The sequence below is a fragment of the Mus caroli genome, chromosome 19, assembly GCF_900094665.2.
Source record: "Mus caroli chromosome 19, CAROLI_EIJ_v1.1, whole genome shotgun sequence".
NCBI classification, from domain to species: Eukaryota; Metazoa; Chordata; class Mammalia; order Rodentia; family Muridae; genus Mus; species Mus caroli.
This window is the reverse complement of record NC_034588.1, coordinates 35568604-35592222: the sequence shown is the minus strand read 5'-3', so window position 1 is coordinate 35592222 and position 23619 is coordinate 35568604. Positions and strand designations below refer to the sequence as shown.

Sequence of the window (23619 nt, the reverse complement as noted above, 5' to 3'; positions counted from 1 at the left end):
CCTAGATGCTGCCATGCTCCCACGTTGATGATAATGGACTGAACCTCTGAACCTGTAAGCCAGCCCCAATTAAATGGTTTTTATAAGACTTGCCTTGGTCATGGTGTCTGTTCACAGAAGTAAAACCCTAACTAAGACAAATATTAAAAGCTGTAAGGGAAAAAGGNCAAATAACATATAAAAGCAAACCTATCATAATTAAACCAGACTTCTCAACAGAGACAATGAAAGCCAGAAGATCCTGGACAGAGGTCATTCAGACCCTAAGGGAACACAAATGCCACTCCAGTCTACTATACCCTTCAAAACTCTCAATCATCATAGATGGAGAAACCAAATATTCCATGACAAAACCAAATTTTAAAAATATCTATCTACCAATCGAGCCCTATAGAGGATACTAGAAGGAAAACTCCAACACAAGGAGGGAAACTACTCCAAAGAAAAAACAAGAAATTCATCTCACAACAAAATCAAAAGTAGAGAATGCCATCTACAACAAACATAACAGGAACTAAAGATCATAGTTCTTTAGTATCTCTCAATATCACAGAACTCAACTTCCCAATAAAAAGACATAAGCTAACAGACTGGATATGCAAGCAGGAGCCAACATTTTGCTGCCCAGAAGAAACACACCTCAAAGACAGAGACAGGCACTTCCTCAAAGTAAAAGGCTGTAAAAAGTCTTCCAAGCAAATGGTCCTAAGAAACAAGAGGAAGTTGCCATTCTAGTATCCAATAAAATAGAGTTTCAACCAAAAGTTATCAAGCAAGATAGGGATGGACACTTCATATTCATCAAAGGAAAAATCCACCAAGATGAACTGTCAGTTCTGAACATCTATGCTCCAAATGCAAAGGCACCCACATTTGTCAAGGAAACAACACTAAAGCTCAAAACACATATTGGTCCTCATACAATAATAGTGGAAGACTTCAACACCCCGCTCTCATTAATGGACAGATCATAGAAACAGAAGAACAGAGACATAGTGAAACTAACAGAAGTGATGAAACAAATGGACTTAACAGATATCTACAGAACAATTTATCCTAAAACAAAAGGATATACCTTCTTCTCAGCACCTCATGGTACCTTCTCGAAAATTGACCATACAATCAGTCACAAAACAACCCTCAACAGATACAAGAAGACTGAAATAATCCCATGCATCATATCAGATCACCATGAAGTAAGGTTCCAGCCTCAATAACAGCATAAACAGCAGAAAACCCACATATCCATGGAAACTGAGCAACTCTCTACCCAATGGCTGTTTCACTGAATGTTGTCTAAAAGAGCTGTACATAAAAGAGCTGTAACACTGAAATCTTCAGAGAACTTCTTTTCCTCCCCATGCTCAGTGTCAGAGCAGGATCCTGCTGACCCAGCCTATCCAGACGTTGCTTCATCCTTTCTGCCTAGTGTGCAGTGTGATTCAGACACCCCAAGGGAAGGCACAGACTAAGAAACTCAGCGCGACTTCATCCTTCCCTGCTTGGTGTACAGCAGTGCTTAGATGTCCTAACGGAAGAAGCAAAAAGTAGAACTACAAGGGCCCATGCTTGTATTTCCAGAGTTGGGGAGGCAGAGCTCAGCAGATCCTCAGGGTCTCCCCTGTATGTTAGCTGCAGGCCAGAGACAGGCTTGGTCCCAAAAAAAAAGACAGACAGCTCCTAAGGAAGCCAGTCCTCTGGACTCCATTTGCATGCATACAAAACATATATACATGTGTGACACACACATGCACACAAACACACAGATGCAAATGAATAAAATAATCTTAAAATATACTAAAGTGCCAGACAGTGGTGATGCATGCCTTAATCCAAGAACTTCAGATGCAGACACTGGGTAATCTCTGTGAGGTAGAGAACAGAATACAGAGCTAGTCCCAGGATAGCCAAGGCTACACAGAGAAACCATGTCTCAAAAAAATGAAATAAAATAAAATATGATTAAGCAAAAATATTTCTAAAAAAAAGTGTAGCACAGAGGATGAGTAAGAATGATGAACTGAGATAACCTCTTTCTGAATTCTTGAAGCTTAACAAAAAGAGTGTTGAGTGTTAGGGTCACATAATCATGTGGACTATTATCTTTCTCAGAGTTGCGCTGATACTGAGCCTATATTGAACATACAGCTGGGTCCACAAGAGCCTTCTTTACTTTAATAGCTTCTCTTCTTTGCACAACAGGGGCCTCTGCTGGCTGCACTCAGCCATGCTGTCTGCCATCTGCACTCTCTCTCTCTCTCTCTCTCTCTCTCACACACACACACACACACACACACACACACCTGGGACTTCCTCTTACTGAGAGTTGGCGATTGAGAACTAGTATGTCCTGAATCCTGCCTGAAAGATGACTGTACAGGTGTACCCAATTGTTTAACCACACTTGTGTATAAACATTTACCCATAAAATGCTATGTTGGGTTTCTTAATGTCTATTGTTCAACTATTCAGAAAACCTAGGAAATGGAGCCAGCTTAGATATCCTGCAAGTGTGTGTGTGTGTGTGTGTGTGTGTGTGTGTGACATACCCACAAAATGGAATGTTGTTTCAGTCATAAATAAAGAGGATGTGGAGAAAGAGGAACACTCCTCCATTGCTGCTGGAATTGCAAGTTAGTACAACCACTCTGGAAATCAGCCTGGCAGTTCCTCTGAAAATTGGACATAGTACTACCTGAAGACCCAGCTATACCATTCCTGGGCACATACCCAGAAGATGCTCCAACATGTAATAAGGACACATGTTCCACTTTGTTCATAGACACATGTTCCACTTTGTTCATAGAAGCCTTATTTATAATAGCCAGAATCTAGAAACAACCCAGATGTCCCTCAACAGAGGAATGGATACAGAAAATGGGGTACATTTACACAATGGAGTACTACTCAGCTATTAAAAACAATAAATTTATGAAATTCTTAGACAAATGGATGGAACTGGAAAATATCATCCTGAGTGAAGTAACTCAGTCACAAAGAACACACATGGTATACACTCACTGATAAGTGGATATTAGCCTAAAAGCTCAGACTACCCAATATACAATTCACAGACCACATGAAGCTCAAGGACAAAGAAGACCGAAGTGTGGGTGTTTCAGTCCTTCTTAGAAGGGGGCAAAAATACTCATGGGAGGAAACATGGAAGCAAAGTGTGGTGCAGAGACTGAAGGAAAGCCATCCAGAGACTGCCCTAACCTGGGATCCATCCCATATACAGTCACCAAACCCAGACACTATTGTGGATGCCAAGAAAAACTCGCTGACAGGAACCTGATATAGCTGTCTCCTGAGAGGCTCTGCCAGAGCTTGACAAATACAGAGGTGGATGCTCACAGCTATCCATTGGACTGAGCACTGGGTCCCCAATGGAGGAGTTAGAGAAAGGACTGAAGGAACTGAAGGGGTTTGCAACCCCACAGGAAGAACAACAATATCAAACAACCAGACGACCCCCCCCCCCAGAGCTCCCAGGGACTAAACCACCAACCAAAGAGTACAATGGAGGGACCCATGGCTCCAGCCACATATGTAGCAGAAGATGGCCTTGTCTGTCATCAATGGAAGAAGCCCTTGGTCCTGTGAAGGCTCTAAGACGCAGTGTAGGGAAATGCCAGGCTGGGGGAGGCAAGAGTGGGGGGAGGGCACCCTCATAGAAGCAGGAGGAGGGGGAGGGAATAGGGGGCTTCCAGAGAGGAAATCAGGAAAGGTGCTAACATTTTAAATGTAAAAAAAATAAAATATCCAATTAAAAATTAAAGAAATTATGACATTTTCTGGAAAATGCATGGAGATGGAGATCTGTATATAAAGTAATGAAAGTAAAAAGGCAACAATGAGAAGGAAGAAAATTAGCAGAAGCAAAGGGAAAGGCAGAAAGATAAGGAGAATTCCTATGAGAGAAAATCAGAAGACAGTACTGGTTAGGGGAACAAAGAGAACCACCAAGAGAAAAGAAGGGATGGTGTGGACAGTGAGGGAGGGAAATAAATACAAACAAAGTAGAATCTCACACACACATACACGTGCACACACACACACACACACGCACATCATAATGAAGCTCATCACTTCATGTTCTGGTTTAAAATTTTTAACCCCTCAGATTTTATGAATTTCTATACGTCACTATGTTATTGCTGAGGATAGAGATTATGGAAGTTTGGGCACTGTGCTAGAGAGCACAAAGCCACTCTTGCTATTTTTACAGCTATTACTCAACCTCCAGAATGGAACCCTGACTTTAAAACTTGGAAGGATGTAAAAATCATGAAGGATGAAATTCCAGAAATATAAAATATTTAAATATCAAAGGGAGACTTTAACTAGGGAGAAAGGGTAGTACAGGAGACGGTGGGAAGAGGGTAAATATATAATGTATTTTAAAGTTCAAATGTGGAGTTACACTATTTCATTTACTGTGATAATGCTCCCCTTAAGAATCATAGACTCTTACAAAAACCCCAGGGAAAGGCATGGAAAAATTTCCCTTCAAGTTAGCATTTGGGGAATTCCAAGAAGCTCTTAAAACAGTAAAGGCTATTGCCTTTGCCATTGTCCCTGATTGCCTCCCAGAACTTGAAGCTAAGACCCTACTTCCAAAAGCAACACATTTTAGACACACAGGATTTTTTTTTTCCGAGACAGGGTTTCTCTGTGTAGCCCTGGCTGTCCTGAAACTCACTCTGTAGACCAGGCTGGCCTCGAACTCAGAAATCCACCTGCCTCTGCCTCCCAAGTGCTAGGATTAAAGGCATGTGCCACCACTGCCCGGCACAGAATTTTTTCAAATCCAGTTGAAACCAACCTGGAAATCTCCTCACTGAGGACTAACTCTCACTGTATTCAAAGATAATACATAAGTTACCAAGAGACAAAAGCAATTGTTAAGTCTTTATGCAGCTGCAAAAACCTACAAACCTCAACAGTGACCGGAACAGCAAGCTAGCCCTGATGATGCAATGGTGGCATATACATCTTGGGAGTAACCAACAACTGTCTACTAAGACTTAACTTCTGCTCAGTTGAGGGAAATCTGAGTGGTACTGTAAATATAGCCAAGTACCAATAGCTGGTAAGGTTACAGACCCTAAAGAAGAAGGTACTACTGCTGCTTGCCTAAATCAGTATAACTTATAACTGCATTCTAAATACTTAGCCTATACACACAGCAAACTGTAGTTCTCATACCTTACCAAAGAAACTTCCTTTTAAAACATATAGATACTATTGCAGAAATCCACAACTAGTCAAAATACAGAGAACAATTGATTGTGGGGTGCCCAATGCCAATGGAAAGATCTACAAAGCAACATTTACACCTGAGGATTAAGGAACACATAGAAGAGAGAGCCAATGCTGACAGGAGCCTCATATAGCTGTCTCCTGAGAGGCTCTGCCAGCTCCTGGCAAATACAGAAGTGGCTGCTCACAGCCATCCATTGGACGGAGCACAGAGTCCCCAGTGAAGGAGCTGGAGAAAGTACCCAAGGAGCTGAAAGGGTTTGCAACCCCATAAGAGGAACATCAGTATGAACTAACCAGTACACACACACACACACACACACACACACACACACACAGAGCTCCATGGGTCTAAACCACCAATCAAAGAGAACACATAGTGGAACTCATGGCTCAAGCTGCATATGTAGCTGTGGATAGCCTAGTTGGTCATCAATGGGAGGAGAGGCCCTAGGTCCTGTGAAGGTTCTATGTTCCAGTATAGGGGAATGCCAGGACCAGGAATAGGAGTGGGTGGGTTGGGGAGCAGGGGGAAGGGGAAGGGGAATTTTGGAAGGGAAACCAGGAAATGGGATAACATTTAAAATGTAAATAAAGAAAATATATAATTTTTAAAAATTGAAAAAAAAAAGGAAGAAGAGAAAGCCAAAAATATTGTGAGAATCAGACCAGGATATCTGTTGGAAGGTGGTATCTTTTACATATGAAAGAGAAGCTGTATACATGCAATATCAACAATATGGTAGTCTAAACAAGACCTGCACAATGGCAACACCAGTTGACATGTCCACATAATGGGGGAAATCTCAGAAGGCCCCACACTAAATTTTAGAGCTACAGACAACCAACGACTACAAAGAGGAGGGGAATCATCCTTAACCAATGAGCCCCCTGATAAGTTATCTAATCCCAGGAGTCCTGAACAATGTTCACATAAGCAACACTAAATGTACTCAGTGGCTTGTATAGATGTGAGTGTGTGTGTGTGTGTGCGCGCGCGCATGCACACGTGTGTGTCTGTGTGTGTTTCAGTAATAGGAAGTTACAGTGGAAAAGAGTAGAAATAGTATTAATATAATACTATATGAAATTCTCAAAAATGAGGCTTCATCGTGCAACAGATTGAACCAGATACAGAGATCCACAGTCAGACACTAAGCAGAGAGATAGAGAACAGAGAACATACAGCTCTACATGAGATGACTTCATCAAACCCCTCCCCTCAGAGCTCAGAGAACCCTGTGGAAGAGGAGACAAAAGGATTGGGAAAGACAGAAGAGATGGAGGTCACCAGGAGAACAAGGGCCTCTAAAACAACTAAGCAAGGCTCATATGAATTCACAGAAACTGAAGCTGCAATTACAGGGCCTATACAGATCTGCACCAGGTCCTCTGAATATGTTCTATAGCTTTTGGTTTGGTACGTTATAGGACTCCTGAATGTCTAAACAACTGAGACTCTAATTTTTGTGCTCTCTGTTAAGGCTCTTTTATTTTTCTTTTGGCTTGGCTTGGCCAACCTCAATATAAGGGTGTTTGTTTTATCTTACTGTATTTTATTTTCTTATGCTTTATTGTAACTTCTTAGAAGCCTGTTCTTTTCTAATGAGAAACTAAAATGGAGAAGATCTTGATGAGAGAGGAGGTGGGGAGGAACTGAGGGGGGTAGAGAGAGAGGAAAGGGTATTCAAATTATATTGTATGAGAAGAAAATCTGTGTTTGATAAGAGGTGGAGTGATTGTTGTAGAAACTTGAAAAGAAAATCTCAAGAAACTTAAAAATAAATAAATAATAGTAGAAATTCAAGAGACTTAACTAGTGATACCATGATAAAAATTTCTCCTACAGAGTCTATTTTATATGAACAAATAGAAAATTGTGCTTTTAAAAATATATCATGAAACCCAACTCAATATTTTAGATAAATTTTATACACAAGAGTAGTTTAAAAAAAATCTCTATGCATCCACACAGTTATCTTCCAGGCAGAGTTTGGGACATGCCACTGCAGCAGAGTGGGATTCTATGACACCTTCAATCTTCCTGTTGTTGTTCCTAAGTACCCATCCTTAATATTTTCAGAATAGAAATTTCAGCTATATAAAGGGATAACAATGTCTCTGACTTGATTGACAGACAAGTCTGTGAGTGACACAGTCTTTCAATGGAAGCCTGGATGTCCTCTGAGAGCTTGAACATGTTTGCAGGCTGTATCACCCAGAAAAGGGAGTTAGTGGGAAAGCCTCTAATGAGTGGGCTTGCACTGTATTTAAATATTGCCATGTGGTCTGACACCAAAGTCTCCAATAAGGTTTTTGAGACATCTATGCCACCATGTCAAGATCTAGAAAGAACCATGGTGGCACTCATTTTGTGGGCTGGTACTTTACTCTGCCTTGAAAAAATATAAAGACAGAAAGAGAGAGAGAGAGAAACCATTAGATTTAACTTTATCACAACTCTGGGAAACAATCAACAATTAACCATATGGAAGCAGGGTCCATAAAACAGAGGAATGGAGTTTAAAATGATAGGAAAGGGGCTGGACAGGTGGCTCGGAGGTTAAGAACACTGCTGTTCTTCCAGAGTAGCATGGTTGGATTCCTTGCACCCACATGGTGGCTCATAACTATATATAACACCAGTTTGAGGGGACTAGATGCCCTCTTCTGGCCTCTGTGGGCACAAGACAAGCATGTGGTACACAGAAAAGAATGCAGGTACAACATCTATGTGAAAAGAAAACAAATGTTCCTTCCAGTTTGCACCTGTGCTAGAGCAGAGCCTCAGCTCCGGATCCAAACCCATTCAACCAACACCCCAGTTGCAGATCAACTCCCCAGGTATTCTGACACATCTGGTATTACAGGTAAAACCCTCAAACCCCACCCCAATACCCAGTTTAAATGAAACCCCAGAGACCCTGAGACTCAGATACCCCACCCAGCCAGAGACCTGTGCTCCTTCTACTTTGCACCTGTACCTAGAGCAGAGACTCTGCCCTGGATCCCAACACATTCAGCCCACACCCCAGTAGCAGTTAAACCCCCCAGGGGTTCTGACACACCCAGGATCAAAGGATCACAGTATCACAATTGGGACAAGTTCCAGTCAGAGAAATCAAGGCCAGTTAACATCAGAGATAACCAGATGTTGAGAGGCAAGAACATAAGCAATAGAAACCAATACTACTTGGCAACATCAGAACCCAGTTCTCCCATCACAGAATACCCTGGATACCCTAACCCACCTATAAAGCAAGATTCAGATCTAAATTTTCATCTCATGAAGATTATAGAGGACTTTAAGAAGGACATAAATAACTCATTGAAAGAAATACAGAAGAACACAGGTAAACAAGTAGAAGCCCTTCAAGAGAATGCACATAAATCCCTTAAAGAAATACAGGAAAACACAATCAAATAGGTGAAGGAATTAAACAGAACTGTCCAGGATCTAAAAATGGAAATAGACACATTAAAGAAAACACAATGGGAGACAACCCTGGGGAAAGAAAGCCTAGGAAAGAGAACAGGGGTCACAGATGCAAGCATCAGCAACAGAATACAAAGGATAGAAGAGAGAATCTCAGGTATAGAACATATTATAGAAGATATCGACATAACAGTCAAGGAAAATACAAAAAGCAAAAAGCACCTAACTCATGGATTGGCAGGATTAATATAGTAAAAATGCCCATCTTACCAAAAGACAGCATTTTCAACAAATGGTGCTGATTCAACTGGCAGTCAGCATGTAGAAGAATGCAAATTGATCTGTTCTTATCTCTTTGTACAAAGCTCAAGTCCAAGTGGATCAAGGACCTCAATATAAAACCAGATACACTGAATCTAATAGAAAAGAAAGTGGGGAAGAGCCTTGAACAAAGGGGCACAGGGGAAACTTCCTGAACAGAACACCAATGGCTTATGCTCTAAGATCAACAATCAACAAATGGGACCACATAAAATTGGAAAGCTTCAATAAGGCAAAGGACACTGTCAATATGACAAAATAGCAACCCACAGATTGGGAAAATATCTTTACCAACCCTACATCTGATAAGGGGCTAATATTCAAAACGTTAGACTCAGGGGAACCAAATAACCCTATTTTAAAATGAGGTACAGGACTAAAGAGAGAATTCTCAACTGAGGAATCTTGAATAGCCTAGAAATACCTAAAGAAATTTTCAACATCCTTAGTCATCAGGGAAATGCAAATCAAAACAACCCTGAGATTCCACCTCACACCAGTCAGAATGGCTAAGATCAAAAACTCAGGTGACAGCAGATGCTGGCGAGGATGTGGAGAAAGAAGAACGTTCCTCCATTGCTATTGGTATTACAAGCTGGTACAACCACTCTGAAAATCAGTCTGGTGGTTCCTCAGAAAATTGTAAATAGTTCTACCTGAAGACCGAGCTATACCACTCCTAGGCATATACCCAAAAGATGCTCCAACATATAACAAGGACATGCTTCATTATGTTCATAGCAGTCAGAAGTTGGAAAGAATCCAGATATCCCTCAACAGAGGAATGGATACAGAAAATGTGGTACATGTACACAATGGAGTACTACTCAGCTATTGAAAACAGTGACTTCATGAACGTCACAGGCAAGTGGATGGAACTAGAAACTATCATCTTGAGTGAAGTAACCCAGACACAAAATAACATATATGACATGTACTCACTTATAAGTGGATATTAGCCCAAAAATTCACAATCCCCTTGATACAACCCACAGACCATATGGAGCTTAGGAGGAAGGAAGACCCAAATACAGATGCTTCAGTTCTGCATTGAGGGGGAAATAGGATGATTGAGGGAGGTGGAGGAAGGGAGGACTTGGGAAGGAGAAAGGATGAGCAGAAGGAAATAAGGGGGCAGTATCAGGTACTGGAGAGGACAGGAGAAAGGTTCAGAGGGTCAGGAAATCGAATAAAAATAGGTAGCATGGTGGATGAGGAACTGGGGATAGCCACTGGAGGGTCCCCGACGCCAGTAAATGAGAGGCTCCCTGGAACCAATGGGAATGATTTTAGCAGAGAAGGGGACGTAGAACCTGTATAGACCACCTCCAATAGATAGGCACAGTCCCTGGTCAAGGGATGGGGCCACACATTCATCTCAAAGTTTTTAACCCAGAAATATCCCTGTCCAAAAGAAGAACAGGTACAAAAAATGGAGCAGAGACTGAAAGTAGGGCCATCTGGGGACTGCCCCACCTGGGGGTCCATCCTATCTGCAGACACCAACTGTTGCTGTTGCCAAGAAGAACTTGATGACAGGAACCTAGTGTGGCTGCTCCTTGGAAGGTTTAGCCAGCAACTGACCAATACAAATGTGGATGCTTGAAGTCAATCATCAGACTGAGCTCAGGGACCCTGGTCGGGGAGGTGCAGGAAAGACTGGAGGAGCTGAGGGTGATTGCAACCCCGTAGGAAGAAAACCATCAGCTGTCTGGACCCCTCAGTAATACCAGGGGCTAGACCATCAACCAAGGAGTGTACAGGCAGGGATCCATGGCTCCAGATCCAGAGGAAGCAGAGAATGGCCTTGTCTGACATCAATGGGAGGGGAGCCCTTGGTCCTGTACAGGTTTGATGCCCCAGCATAGGGGGATGCTAGAGGAGTGGAGTGGGAGAGGGTGGGTAGATGGAATAACACCCTCATAGAGGCAAAGGGGAGGAGAAGGGGGTTTGTGAAGGGGAGGCCAGGAAGGGAAAATAACATTTGAAATGTAAACAAATAAAATAATTAGTAAATAAAAATATGTATATTAAGAACTTTTAATTTGATAGAGAAATAACTGTACACGATTCCTTGTGAAGAGAATATCTTTGACTCACCTGCATCCATGGGGAGTTCAAGATTTTAAAGTTTTCATTGAGTCTCTCCATCAAGTTAAGAAACTTCTCATCTTTATAATCAAAACGATTGTGGAAAATAACCGAACAGATCACATTGGAGGGAGCACAGCTCAGGATGAATGTGGGATCACAGAGTGAACCTGAAGGATTGAAAACAGTTTAAAATACCATTAAAACGTCCATGTAAACGTCTTCAGAAATTACTATATTGGCAAGAACTTTCACAGGCTTCCATTTAGAATACCACTGATTCTTTAGTCCCAGCTTGCTTAATAATCTGTCAGAGACCATCCCGTGAGAAAGTGAGCCCTTCACAATCTCCCTAACAGGCCAAATGGCCTTGTACTAAGAGCTGGTTATCACCCCCCTTCCTCCCTATTCCCTTCCTGGCCCCTGAGGCTGTAAAAGCTGAATTATAGTCCCCTCTTCCCTATCTCTTCCTGAGCCCAGCCTGACACCCAAGGCTGTCAAGGAGGATGGATGTTCCGGAGATAAGACGCAAAGTGCCCGCTGCCTGGCGCCTGACTTCGGCCCCCATGTCAGCAGTTGCCCATTTCTTTGTTCTTTGTATAATTCTCCCTCGACCCCTCCCATATTCCCCGCGATGTATGCTTTAAAAAGAAGGCACCTCAGCATAATAAACGAGACCTCGATAGGTACCCTTCCTGGTCTCCTATTTCTCTTTTTCTTCCTCCCATCTCCTTCCAGGTTTGCGGTCTCCCTCGCACCCACAAATAACTGAATCCCGCGGGATGGGATAATAATCATTGGCTAAATCTTTAACAGTTGCTCCCTGTGTAAACATCACTCTTTGTGTACATATTCTAAATTAAGTTCTAAGAAAATACATCATCACTTTTGTTGTTGTTGTTTCTTGGGGACAAAGGTTCTCTGTGTAGCCTGGTCTGTCCTGGAACTTCTCTGTAGACATGGCTGGCCTCAAACTCATAGAGACCCACCTCCCTCTGCCTCTAGTACTGGGACTAAAGGTGTGGGCCACCACTGCCAGGCTATACATTACCAATTTTTTTAAATGATGGCTTTTATTATTATTATTATTATTATTATTGCTGTTGACAAGAAGCGCTTGCTGACAGGAACTGGGTATGGCTGTTCCCTGAGAGGCTCTACCAGCACCTAACCAATACAAATGCTGATATTCACATTACCACTTTTTTTTTTTTTCTGAGACAGGAGTTTCTCTGTGTAGCCCTGGCTGTCCTGGAACTCACTCTGTAGACCAGGCTGGCTTCGAACTCAGAAATCCATCTGCCTCTACCTCCCAAGTTCTGGGATTAAAGGTATGTGCCACCACTGCCTGGCACATTACCACTTTTAAGAACACATAACAATTCATGTCTTCAGTGTAGAACCTCACGTCTCTTTGCGATTGCTACACAATTAAGGAAGAAAATAGCAACCTGGAAATATTTTATGCCCAGTGACTATCTGAAGGAGTTATGTCCACCACAGCCAGCAGAGAAGACCACAAAGGAGAAAAGGATTACAGAAATGCAGCATTCATCAGAACCAACTTAAAAGAACAGAAATGGGCTAGTGAGATGGCTCAGTGGGTAAGAGCACCCGACTGCTTTTCCGAAGGTCCAAAGTTCAAATCCCAGCAACCACATGGTGGCTCACAACCACCCGTAATGAGATCTGACTCCCTCTTCTGGTGTGTCTGAAGACAGCTACAGTGTACTTACATATAATAAATAAATAAATAAATCTTTTTTTTAAAAAAAGAAAGAACAGAAATACCTAGATCAATAATAAAAAAAGAGGGGGATAACAAAACGCAAACACCAATTATTATAAATTTGTTTACCTACAATAAAGGTGAAATTAATTTCAAATGAAAATTCAGATGGGACAAATATAGAGATTACATTAGTAAGTGGAGCCCTTTAATTACTTCATTTCAAATTGAAAAAAAAAAGAAAAAAATATAGAATTTTGTGTCCCTAGTCACCAGGAATATAGATTTCATTTATTTAAATAAAGCCTACCCTCTACTGAAATCCTGGGTTATTGTCCTATATAGTCATCAACTTTTTTTTTAATTTGACAGTTATTTAAGTCAATTTGATCATAAGAAATAAAAGCAGAAGAAATATTAATTTTGCATTGGCATATTTAAATAAGATAGTGGTGATTCAGTGTGGTATAACAATCTGAATTCCATGCCCTTCAGGATGAGAGCACAGTAAGCTCGGGAACAAATTCTGGGTTACAGAGTGAGATGCTGTCTCAAAAACAGTTTTTAAATAAGTCCTCAATTTCATATCATAGATATAATAAACTGAAATTATGTAATGAGTAAAGTGTGTGCCCTGTATAGCTTGCAAATGTCATTGTCTCTTGACAACTACAAATGTGTGTGTGTGTGTGTGTGTGTGTGTGTGTGTGTGTGTGTGTGTATACTGGAACTGGGAGCATACAGGACATACACACACACTTGCATGCAGGCAAGATACCCATTCACATAAAGTAAAATTGAAAATAAATAAATATCAAAATTTCATTAGATTTCTAATTTCTCCTTATATTTAGGGAAGATAAATATAAGGAAATTTCACCCACGAAAGCACACACGCAGTGTGGACGCCGTGGTCAAGATGTCTCTGCACTCCCCGCGGGACAGACGGATGGACGGACACCCCAAGTCACGCAGAGGACTCCGTGGAAAGGCCACCGTCGGGACAGAGGAGAGTCGTGCATAACTGTGGAGATGGAACCGCCATCCCCGTTGTACCTCCCTCCTGTTCATATATGCATATGTAGGCGTGAATGCGCACGCAAACGATGCTTAAATGTGTCTATAAATGTCCCCTCCAATAAAATTGTTCTTGGTGTGAAAAAAAAATGCACCCAGAACTTCCTTTTTATCTAGATATGTAAAGGGCAGCACATCAGATGAGAATCATGGGAAAGACTAGTGGTTACAGAGCCCAAGAGGAGACACACAGTTCCACATAGAGACACTCAGGGAGAACATCAGGGTTGGCTTGCAGACAGGAGAAAGGAGAGGTCAGGAAACCATATGCACAGGAGGAAGGCATGAGGCAGAGAAGAAACACTGGATGAACTTTAGTGAGAGTAACGTCAGTGGGATCTGGATGCTCTTAGGGATCCCACGCCTTGCTTACTGCCATGTGACCTAGAGCAAAGAAAACACAGGACTGCCATGTGTGAATTTGGTAAAGGAAACATTTGGTAGGAAGAACTGGTTGAAAAATCAAAGGCATGCTTTCTATGTCTAGGAAATAGCTAAACCTGGGTGGAGAGGTCCCTCCCAAGATCTGGAAGACATCTATGAATCAGAAAGAGTTTAGAGAAAACTAAAACATGGCTAATAGGCAAATTACAAATAGACTGAAAGCTAATTTACAATTAGCAGAAGATAGGGTAGAGTTAATAGTAGTTGAAATACAATAAATAAATAATGCCATACATGTTAAGTAGTAGCAGAATTCATCGTAGTACATATTTACTCAAGAGATATGAAAAGCCATAGCAAATAGTTACTAATATCATGTAACCACCTGACAACTTTGTTGTGCCCTTTGTTTACAGGGTAAACACAAAAGAAAATAAAAATATGATAAGCATCATTACTGGCAGAAGTTGCAGGCATGGGTCTTGAAGCAAACATGTGTCACTGTGTCACTAAAACTGACCAAACAGATATAGAATACCTTGATGACAAAACATGTCACTTTCTCATCTTCCATGAAAATATGATGAGCTCAATCATATCATGTACAGTTGACAAATAGTGTCCAAGGAAATATTCTAAATAATAAGCCACTATGATACTACAGGAAAATATTACCCTGCATGAATTTTTAATGAGGCTTAACACATTTTTGTTGTTATTCAGAAACAATGGCAATTCAATTTCTGGGCACAGCAACTAAAACCTAATCTTGTAAGCCTTATTAAAGTCAGATTCCTCCAGTGACAAATCCTTACGGATCCGCCATGATACCAGGAAACTCTAGCAGCTACAGCTTACCCTTCTCTGTCCCCATTCCAAACAGGAGCTAACTCTCTCCTGCTTCCTCTCTTCTTCCAACCAAACCAGAAGTCCCGCCTACTTGCCCAGTGATTGGCTCCTTTATTCATTAAGAGATTGGCTCACAAGAACAGCACCAGGCCCATCCACAACACTTCTCCCTTTCTGTTCTAATAAATAACAAAATCTTTCTCTCAAATATAGAGCACAACTATTACCATATTGTAATCTATAAAGTATAAGATAGACCTAACACCCAGCCCATCATTTATGTCATTAAGATAGAACATTGTCTTCTATTATAAATTAAAAGACTTATGATTCTATCTTGACTTATGTCCTGACTTTAGATAGTATGCCTTCTGAAATCTATTCTCTCAAAGTAAATAGCCTGGGTTGAAACTATAAGTAGTTTTTCAACCCCATCAGAAATCCAAGAATGAGTGATATTAACTGAGAATATATAGGAAGCCTAACACAGCTTCCAAAAGTTAACCAGTTTATAGAAACTGCTGATCACCTGGACAGTCCCTTACTTCAAAACGTTGGAGCATCGGTCTTCAGCCTTCTGGCCAGGATCATCTGACAGACCTAGAGAAACAAGGTATTAAGGACTAGCCTACTCTGTCTTGTCAGAATCAAGCTGTCCTAAACCTGTAATTGTGTCCTTTCTTTGGACAGTATTATGTCTGTAGATAAAAAGAGGCAATTTTTGCCTAGTGGCTGTCTTGCCACAATTGAAGCAATTCCATTGATGCTCAATTTCTTCTTTGAATCCAAAAAAGGAAAGCTGTCAAGAGCAGACTAGTCTCAACAACAAGTGAATAAGTAACATTAAGTGTCACATTATGTTGATTTCTGACGTTTTTGAAAACCAACTATCTATGTAAAGTAATCTGGACTATTGTCTGTTAACTACTCTTAGCTCTTTCTATTCAGAAATCTTGAAAACATCCTAACAATAAACTCAGAGCCATGAATTTTGCTATTTGGCTCTAAACTCACAGGCTTAAACATCTCAGATCAGATTAAAATAACAAGTATAGAAGGACTGGGTTTAATCCCTTTACTTACAAAATTTTGTATCAATAGAATAAATTTATACCAATGAAACCCTTGATTTTGCATCAAAATGAATTATGTACTATTTAAGAAATTATAACTTCAGCTTAGTAACAATTAAAGAGATTTCTACCAAAAGAGATTATGGCTATACAATCAATTCTAGCTATTCCTCCCTATTCCAATATTACCATTTCTACATTCCCTAGAAAGACACCCTACTAATAACCCTCTCCAGCCCCAAAGCCCAGGGAACTGGGTTGACAACTCTTCATAACTTCTTCAAGCTGAATATGGATGATAAGGTATTTTGAGGGGGGAGGGTAGGGAAAATGGGGGAGTTGGCTGGCCTTAAAAAGGCCACACCAATGATTGTATTAGTCTGTGTCCTGACTAGATCCAGCTGAAAGTTCAAGACATCAGGAGTTCAAGCAGGTGAGTTCAGAATGTCTGACAAGAAGACTCACCAAGGCTGTATATTCTGTAAAATACAAATCTCAAAACAAAATTTTAGGATCATCAAGATAATCCTTTTGTTTGATTCTCTAGATTCTAGTTCTCTGTGGGTCTCCTGCTATTAAATCTTATTCATTTTACTCTAGAAGGTGTATAGACCTTAATCACCTTTTCTAAAATCACAAAGACAAACCCTTTCTCCCAAATCAGCATATCCTTGAGCCATTAACCAGAAAAACCTTTATTCTGACCTCTATAGCAGAGGAATTATATAACCACAAAACTCAACATCACACCCATTTTGAAAATCAAAACAATCTAAAACAAATGATGTAAATTAATGTTGGAGACCATACCGTGAGAAAGCGAACCCTTCACAATCTCCCACCCTGACAAGCCAAATGGCCTTGTGCTAGGAGCCTAGCACCTGAGGCTGTAAAAGCTGAATTATAGTCCCCTCTTTCTTATCTCTTCCTGACTCCTATGACATCCAAGGACATGAGTTACGTTCTGAGCCCGGCCTGACACCCAAGACCTAACACCCAAGGCTATTAAGAAGTATCTATGTTCCCAGATAAGACGCAGAGTGCCCGCCGCCTGGAGCCTGACTTCGGCCCTCATGTCAGCAGATGCCTACTTCTTTGTTCTTTGTTAATTCCCCCTCAACCCCTCTCTAGTCCCCTCAATGTATGCTGTAAAACCCGGCGTCTCAGCCTAATAAACCTTGAGAGGAACAATCTTCTTGGTCTTCGGCTCTTCTTTCCCTCCCACCCCATTTTCTCCCAGGTTTGCGGTCCCCCTCGCACCCACGAATAACTGAGTCCCGCGGGACGGGATAAATTAAGATACTATATGTGCCTATACTTAGGCCTTTCCTATCTTGCCAAGCAGGAAAAGATACTCAAGACTCCCACGTAAACTACATTAGTAGAATATGAGTTTCCTGTGGCTGGTTAAACAATCTATACCCACCTTTCCATTTGGCTCTCGGCCCAGAGCCACAGACATATTTTAATATCTGTTCAAAGCCGGCAGTGATTATCACTGCACTCTCGACTCTGGAGTCAGTGACTAAATTAAAACAATCCAAAACAAATGAGGTAAAATAAAATACTGTATGTGCCAATACTAGGCCTTTCCTATCTTGCCAAGAAGGAAAAGACACTCAAGATTCCCGTGTAGACCATGTTAGACAGAATATGAGTATCCTGCGAGGCAAGTAATCTTATACTATCTTATGGTTCGGCTCTCAGCCTAGAGCAGCCAACTTCATCCTTTTTTCTCTCTCAGAGCAGTTTGTACTTTCTCACAGCAGGGGACCTCAGAAATATTAGCAGTGTCTTTGTTTAAACTTTCCTCGCATTTGAGTCACATAACTCGTTTTTTAGCACCACCCAGCCAATCATCCAGCAAAAAAATAAAATAAAATAAGACTGTAATTCTCAGGCTAATAATCTTAAATTTCTAATAGATTCGTGCCCATCCTCATGTTGGGCACCACCTGTTGTGGGAAATATTTTTAAAAAGTTAGAACTGCACAACCTGCACTTGTGCCTCTGCCTCGGTGGCCTGGCTGGCCATGCACTGGCAGGCAATAGCCAACCTGTTTTTATCTAGTGGAAATTCTGACTCAGAACTCCACAATTTCTCCACCAAGCTCGATAGATTCCCACTGGCAGGTCACTACCACGCCAACCCCGTGCTTCAAGTCTCCCACAGCCTTTGTGGCACATATCTGGCAAACCCATGCTTTGCTGCCATACCTTTCTCTCAAACCCAGACAAGCCACACACAAATGCAACACAAACTCAGTTCAGAAACAGTAGTAACTTAATCTCTGGGTACAACAAATAAAACCTAATCTTGTAGCCTTATTAAAATCTGATTCCTCCTGTGGTGAATCTTTGTGGATCTGCCATGATGCCAAGAAATTCTAGTAGCTACATTTTACCCCTCTCTGTCCCCATACCAAAAAGCGGCTTAACACTTTCTATCTTCATGATGTTCTGTTCTGAAAGCAACTGGGTCAGAAAGGGATAATATGACTATTATATAGTCACACTGTGTGCACAATCAGCACATACAGACATGAGGACAGACAAGCAAAGCTCTGTCCTTGGGCACTAGCATGAGAGCTAACAACCACTACCCAGAAATAGCTGGCTACCACTGCAGTGTTGAAAAGGGCATGTAGAGATAGAGCCAGGCAAACAGGTACCCACCTTTTGTTTTTCTTAGCTCTTTCACAAGACAGGATGCTTCCTCTTGAATGCGATCCTCGATGCTCCTCTTCCCCATCCCAAAACTCCTCAAGGTCATAATTGAGAAGCGCCGAAGCTCCTTCCATTTTGTTCCATTGCTGAAAATTACCCCTACCAGAACAGGAAACGAGACCCCAGACAATGGAGGAAACAGGATCCTGACTGCCACTTGGCTCCCTGCCAGTGGTGGTTTGAATATGCTTGGTCCCGGGAGTGGCACTATTTGGGGTATTGTTGGAGTAGGTGTGGTCTTGTTGGAGGAAATGTGTTACTGTGAGCATGGGCTTTAAGACCCTTGTTATAGCTGCCTGGAAGTCAGTCTTTTTCTAATGGCCTTCAAATGAAGAGGGAAAACTCTCAGCTGCTCCTGCACCATGCCTACTTGGACACCCCCTTGCTCCTATCGTGATGATAATGGACTGAACCTCTGAACCTATAAGACAGCCCCAACTGAATGGCATCCTTATGAGTTACCTTGGTCATGGTGTCTGTTCACAGCAGTAAAACCCTAAAACACTGCCTAAGGAGATTTTCCTGTCTAGTCCCTATGATCCCTGCTCAGCATACACATGCATAAACACGCATGTGCATACATGCACACTTACCCAGATCACTATTTATTCTTTCAAAAATTTGAAAACTACCCCTCCCAGAAAACTCCTCTCCAAGGTCATCCAGAGCTTCCTTTACTGCTTCATATCCATGTACCACCACAGTAGGCTTTGAACCAAAGTACAGAGTGAACACGGGGCCATAGACTTTTGAGAACTGCAAATAAGAAAGAAATTATAAGTAACAGAAGAAGATTCTAGGCTGATATGAGCATCTTACTGTCCACATCTGTAGTCTGCCAATCACAACTTCAAATTTAGATTCGATGCATATAAAGCTGTTTGCTATAACTTTCATATGCTGCATGTATCTTGTTTACCAGAAGATTTCCAGACAAACCAATGTGCAAATTGTCCAAACTGTGACACTTTGAAGGAAGTTAATCTGTAAACTTACAGATAAAGACACTGAGGATAAAGAATCTCAAATTCATTTAACTTTCCCATGGGTAAAAATTCAACACTCAGATTTGAAACCCTTTTCAGTGAATCTCTGATACTTGGGCAACGAACCAGTGTGGGAAGCCTTTTGTCACTTCTCTGAAGCAGAGAGAGAAAAAGAAAAAAAGAAAACAGAAAACTCTACCTGCTAGGCAGAGTCAAGGTGGATCAGGGTCTGTTGGCAGATTTCTACAGAGTGGTGGATCATGAGAGGAGGAAGTCTGGTAAGCTGAAGCTAAAGGCTTGCATCATTAGAGACCCTGACGGGATGGTAGGAGCTTCACCTGTTCCCAGCACAAGGCCCAAGTCATGTAGCAACAACCACCCATAGATTTGTGACTATTAGTCATGTAAGTGCAATACCCTAAGCCCTTCCATATGTAGATGAGGCATCCCTAACATCTCAGACCAACACAAAAGGAAAAGAGCTATGACCACAGTCAAGTAGGCTCAAAACAGAGTTCTTCATGCTAATGCAGTACCTAGATGCCCAGGCATTGCCAAAGCTTCTCTTCCCAGACAATCCTCCCTGCAAAAGATATTTTAATCTCAGGCCCACCCTGAGAAGTGGGGTATGGTTTTATGCACTCATTATCTACCAAGACCACGGACTGTCTCTTTTCATTGAGATCCACTGTGCGGAGCCATGGAGAAGGTCTTCACCTATAGAGCCTCAGTTAGTCTCCCCTAGAAGACCGATCTGCACTCCCAGCCACGATCACCATACAGCCAAGAACTATCGCTGCTGGGACCAACCAGAGGTTCTCATAACCCTCCTCACCCCATCCCGACCCCAGGCTAGATGCAGCCTATGAACCCCCAACTCTGTTCTCTGCTCTTCTGCAACTCTCAGTGGTGCCTGGATGTCCAAGAGCCTGAGAACCCCACAGCCCCAGCCATAGCAGGCCCCGGGACCCCCAAACCAGCTCCAGCTTTCCCATGCCTCAGACTGCACTTTCCTACCCCCAGAGTGGTATCTCAGTGCTTCCCTACAGCCTGAAGGTAGTGTGGGCCTCCCCAAGCAACTGTGCCCAAGGGTGGAGTGGACTGGGGCTCACAACCCTACAGATTTTCTGACCTGATAAGGAATAGAATGATAACAGCAGGAATACTTGAGGCTCACAGTGAGAAGCTGAAAATTCTATTGTATTGACCTTGGTGGAAGGAATAGGGAGTCTTTTGGATGGGGACAGATGTCTTATATTTCAGCAATTATTTCTGTTAGCTTGTGGCTATGTTTCCTATGGTACTGTGAAGTATACAAAGGCTAAGGAAACCAAACTTGCCTCGAGGCTGGTGTGATATTGAGCTGCAGCCCTTCCAATTCTAAATCTTAACTTTGAATCTTTTTTCTGCTTTCCTATAATCATGCTCACTTCCCCCTCAGAAGCTGTTCGACTTCAAGCTAGCAGACTAGCACAAACCAGCCCCCTGTGTCCACACTGAAACAAATACTTAACTCTGAAGGACTTTGCTTCAGGATTCTGCTGAGCTCTTCTCACAGGGTCACTCAGTCACCCTATGATAAATACTGAAAAGTTATCATTTGAAAACTCTCCCTAAGAAGCTGCCAGGAGTCAATGTGGGTGACCTTAGCAGAAATGCCCAACAGTGGGACAATCACCTCCAGGAAACAGACAGGACCCCCAGTGGAGGGATGGAGACACCAACCCACCTTCAAATTTTTGACTGAGAATTGGTCTTATCTAAAAGAAATGCAGGGACAAAAAATGCAGCAGAGACTGAAGAAATGGCCAAACAGAGACTGACCCAACATGAGACCCATCCTATGAACAGGCATCAATCTCTGACAGGTGCCAAATATAACTTGAGAGTCTCTCCTAGCAGCTGACTGAGACAGATGCAAATACTTACAGCCAAGCATTGGATTGAGGTCAGAGACCCCTATGGACGAGCTAAGGGAATGATTGAAGGTCCTAAAGGGGACGGCAACAGCAAAGGAAGACCAACAGTGTCAACTAACCTGGACCCCTGGAAGCTCCCAGAGACTGAGACACCAACCAAAGAGCATATACCAGTCTGTGGTCCAGGCACATATGTAGCACAGGGCTGCCTTGTCTGGCCATCATGGGAGAGGACGCACCAGGGTGGGTTATACCTTGGGGGGGAGGGGCACCCTTTCAGAAGTAAATGGGAGGGGGCATGGCGAGGAATTCTGTGATCAGGGACCGGGAACAAGGTAGCATTTGGGATGTTAATTAATTAATTAATTTTAAAATATTGTCATATTACTAAAATCAGAGAAATCTCTCTCTAGTTGAGTGTGATGTCAGGCTGTCTGCAATCCTGATATAACTGACTAAAGAACAGACTGCAAGCAGAACAGCACATGCAGCATCCCACAGGACAATCTCTTACATGCTGCTCATCCATAGCTCTGGCAGCAGCTTTGCACAGAAACACTGAGGCCCCACTGGATCTTACTAATTCTCTTTCTTTCACATATGTTTATGTTGACTCAGACGCCTTGATATCAGACATAACTTGTTTCCTTGAAGAAATTTAATTATTTTGGTTAGCTAACCTGAAGATAATACACAACATGTACGTAGATGATGTCTCCAGTAAATACTAAAAATAGTTCCAATACCTTTTATCTTATGCAAAAATTGTAGCTAAGAATCATGAAATAATGAAAAAGTAGCTGTTCTCTCTGCTATATGGATTTTACCTTACAGTGTAAAAATGTTTATCCTGGACAAATATGTTATCTCTTTTAATCATTTCTACAATGAGAAACCAAATATGAAAATCCACAGTGCACATTTGCCATATGATAAAATAGTTTAACCCCAGAAATGTACTTATTTAACAGCAGAGAATAATTCTTACTTTTCAACCACTATATAGCAAGAAGGATACTTACATAGTTGAAGGATTTGCTGATGTTCTTTATATCTATCTGAAGGATGTTTCCAATAATTGGGAGAGGTGTGGGGCCAGGAGGGAGCTTCCCTCTCCCAGAGCTCTGTCTCCATCCTGAGAGGAGAAGCAGACATGAGAGAGTAAACACCAGGACCAGGATTGGATCCATGGCAGCTTTCTCTTCTCAGGGAGACTCCTGTGAGCTTGCAGCCCAGGGCTTTTATTATGCAAGCTGCCAATTTAACAGTGCTTCTGAGACCTAAGTGACCAATCAGTTATGTGCAGTTTTATCTATCTTCTGAAAGGACTCTGGCCTGCAGCAAACATGAAAAGAAGCTGCTCTTTACAATCTCCTGGGAGGAGATTTTACCAACCATGGTGAGCTAGTCTGGAATTAGACTCAACCCAGATATTGTTATGAGTCTTTTATTGCTATTGTTGTGCTTGTCTTTAATGTGGAGTAGGGCAGATTTCAATACCTTCATAGTTCCAGTTACATCTTGAAGCCTGAATTAAGCTGCAGTGAAATAAATATGTGTCCATGTGTGCATCTTGGTGTGCATGCATTTGAGTTCATATGCATGTGATTGTGGAGGCTAGAGATTGACTTTTGGTGTCTTCCTTGATTCCACCTCTCTCTCTCTCTCTCTCTCTCTCTCTCTCTCTCTCTGTCTCTCTCAGTCTCTCTCACGCTGTCTCGGTCTCTCTCTCTCTCTGTGTCTGTCTCCTTTTCTTTCTCTC

General features: G+C 41.9%; 1 protein-coding gene across 1 annotated transcript in view; it reads right to left on the bottom strand.

Moving 5' to 3' along the window:
* Positions 1-23619, bottom strand: part of LOC110285234 (cytochrome P450 2C55) — a 39479-nt gene that overhangs the window by 12473 nt on the left and 3387 nt on the right. The window contains exons 2-5 of the mRNA XM_021151220.2: positions 22880-22992; positions 19546-19708; positions 18902-19051; positions 11123-11283 (exon numbers count right to left, since the gene is read on the bottom strand). Of these exons, the coding sequence (XP_021006879.1) occupies positions 11123-11283; positions 18902-19051; positions 19546-19708; positions 22880-22992 (587 nt within the window). The remainder of the gene's footprint in view (positions 1-11122; positions 11284-18901; positions 19052-19545; positions 19709-22879; positions 22993-23619) is intronic.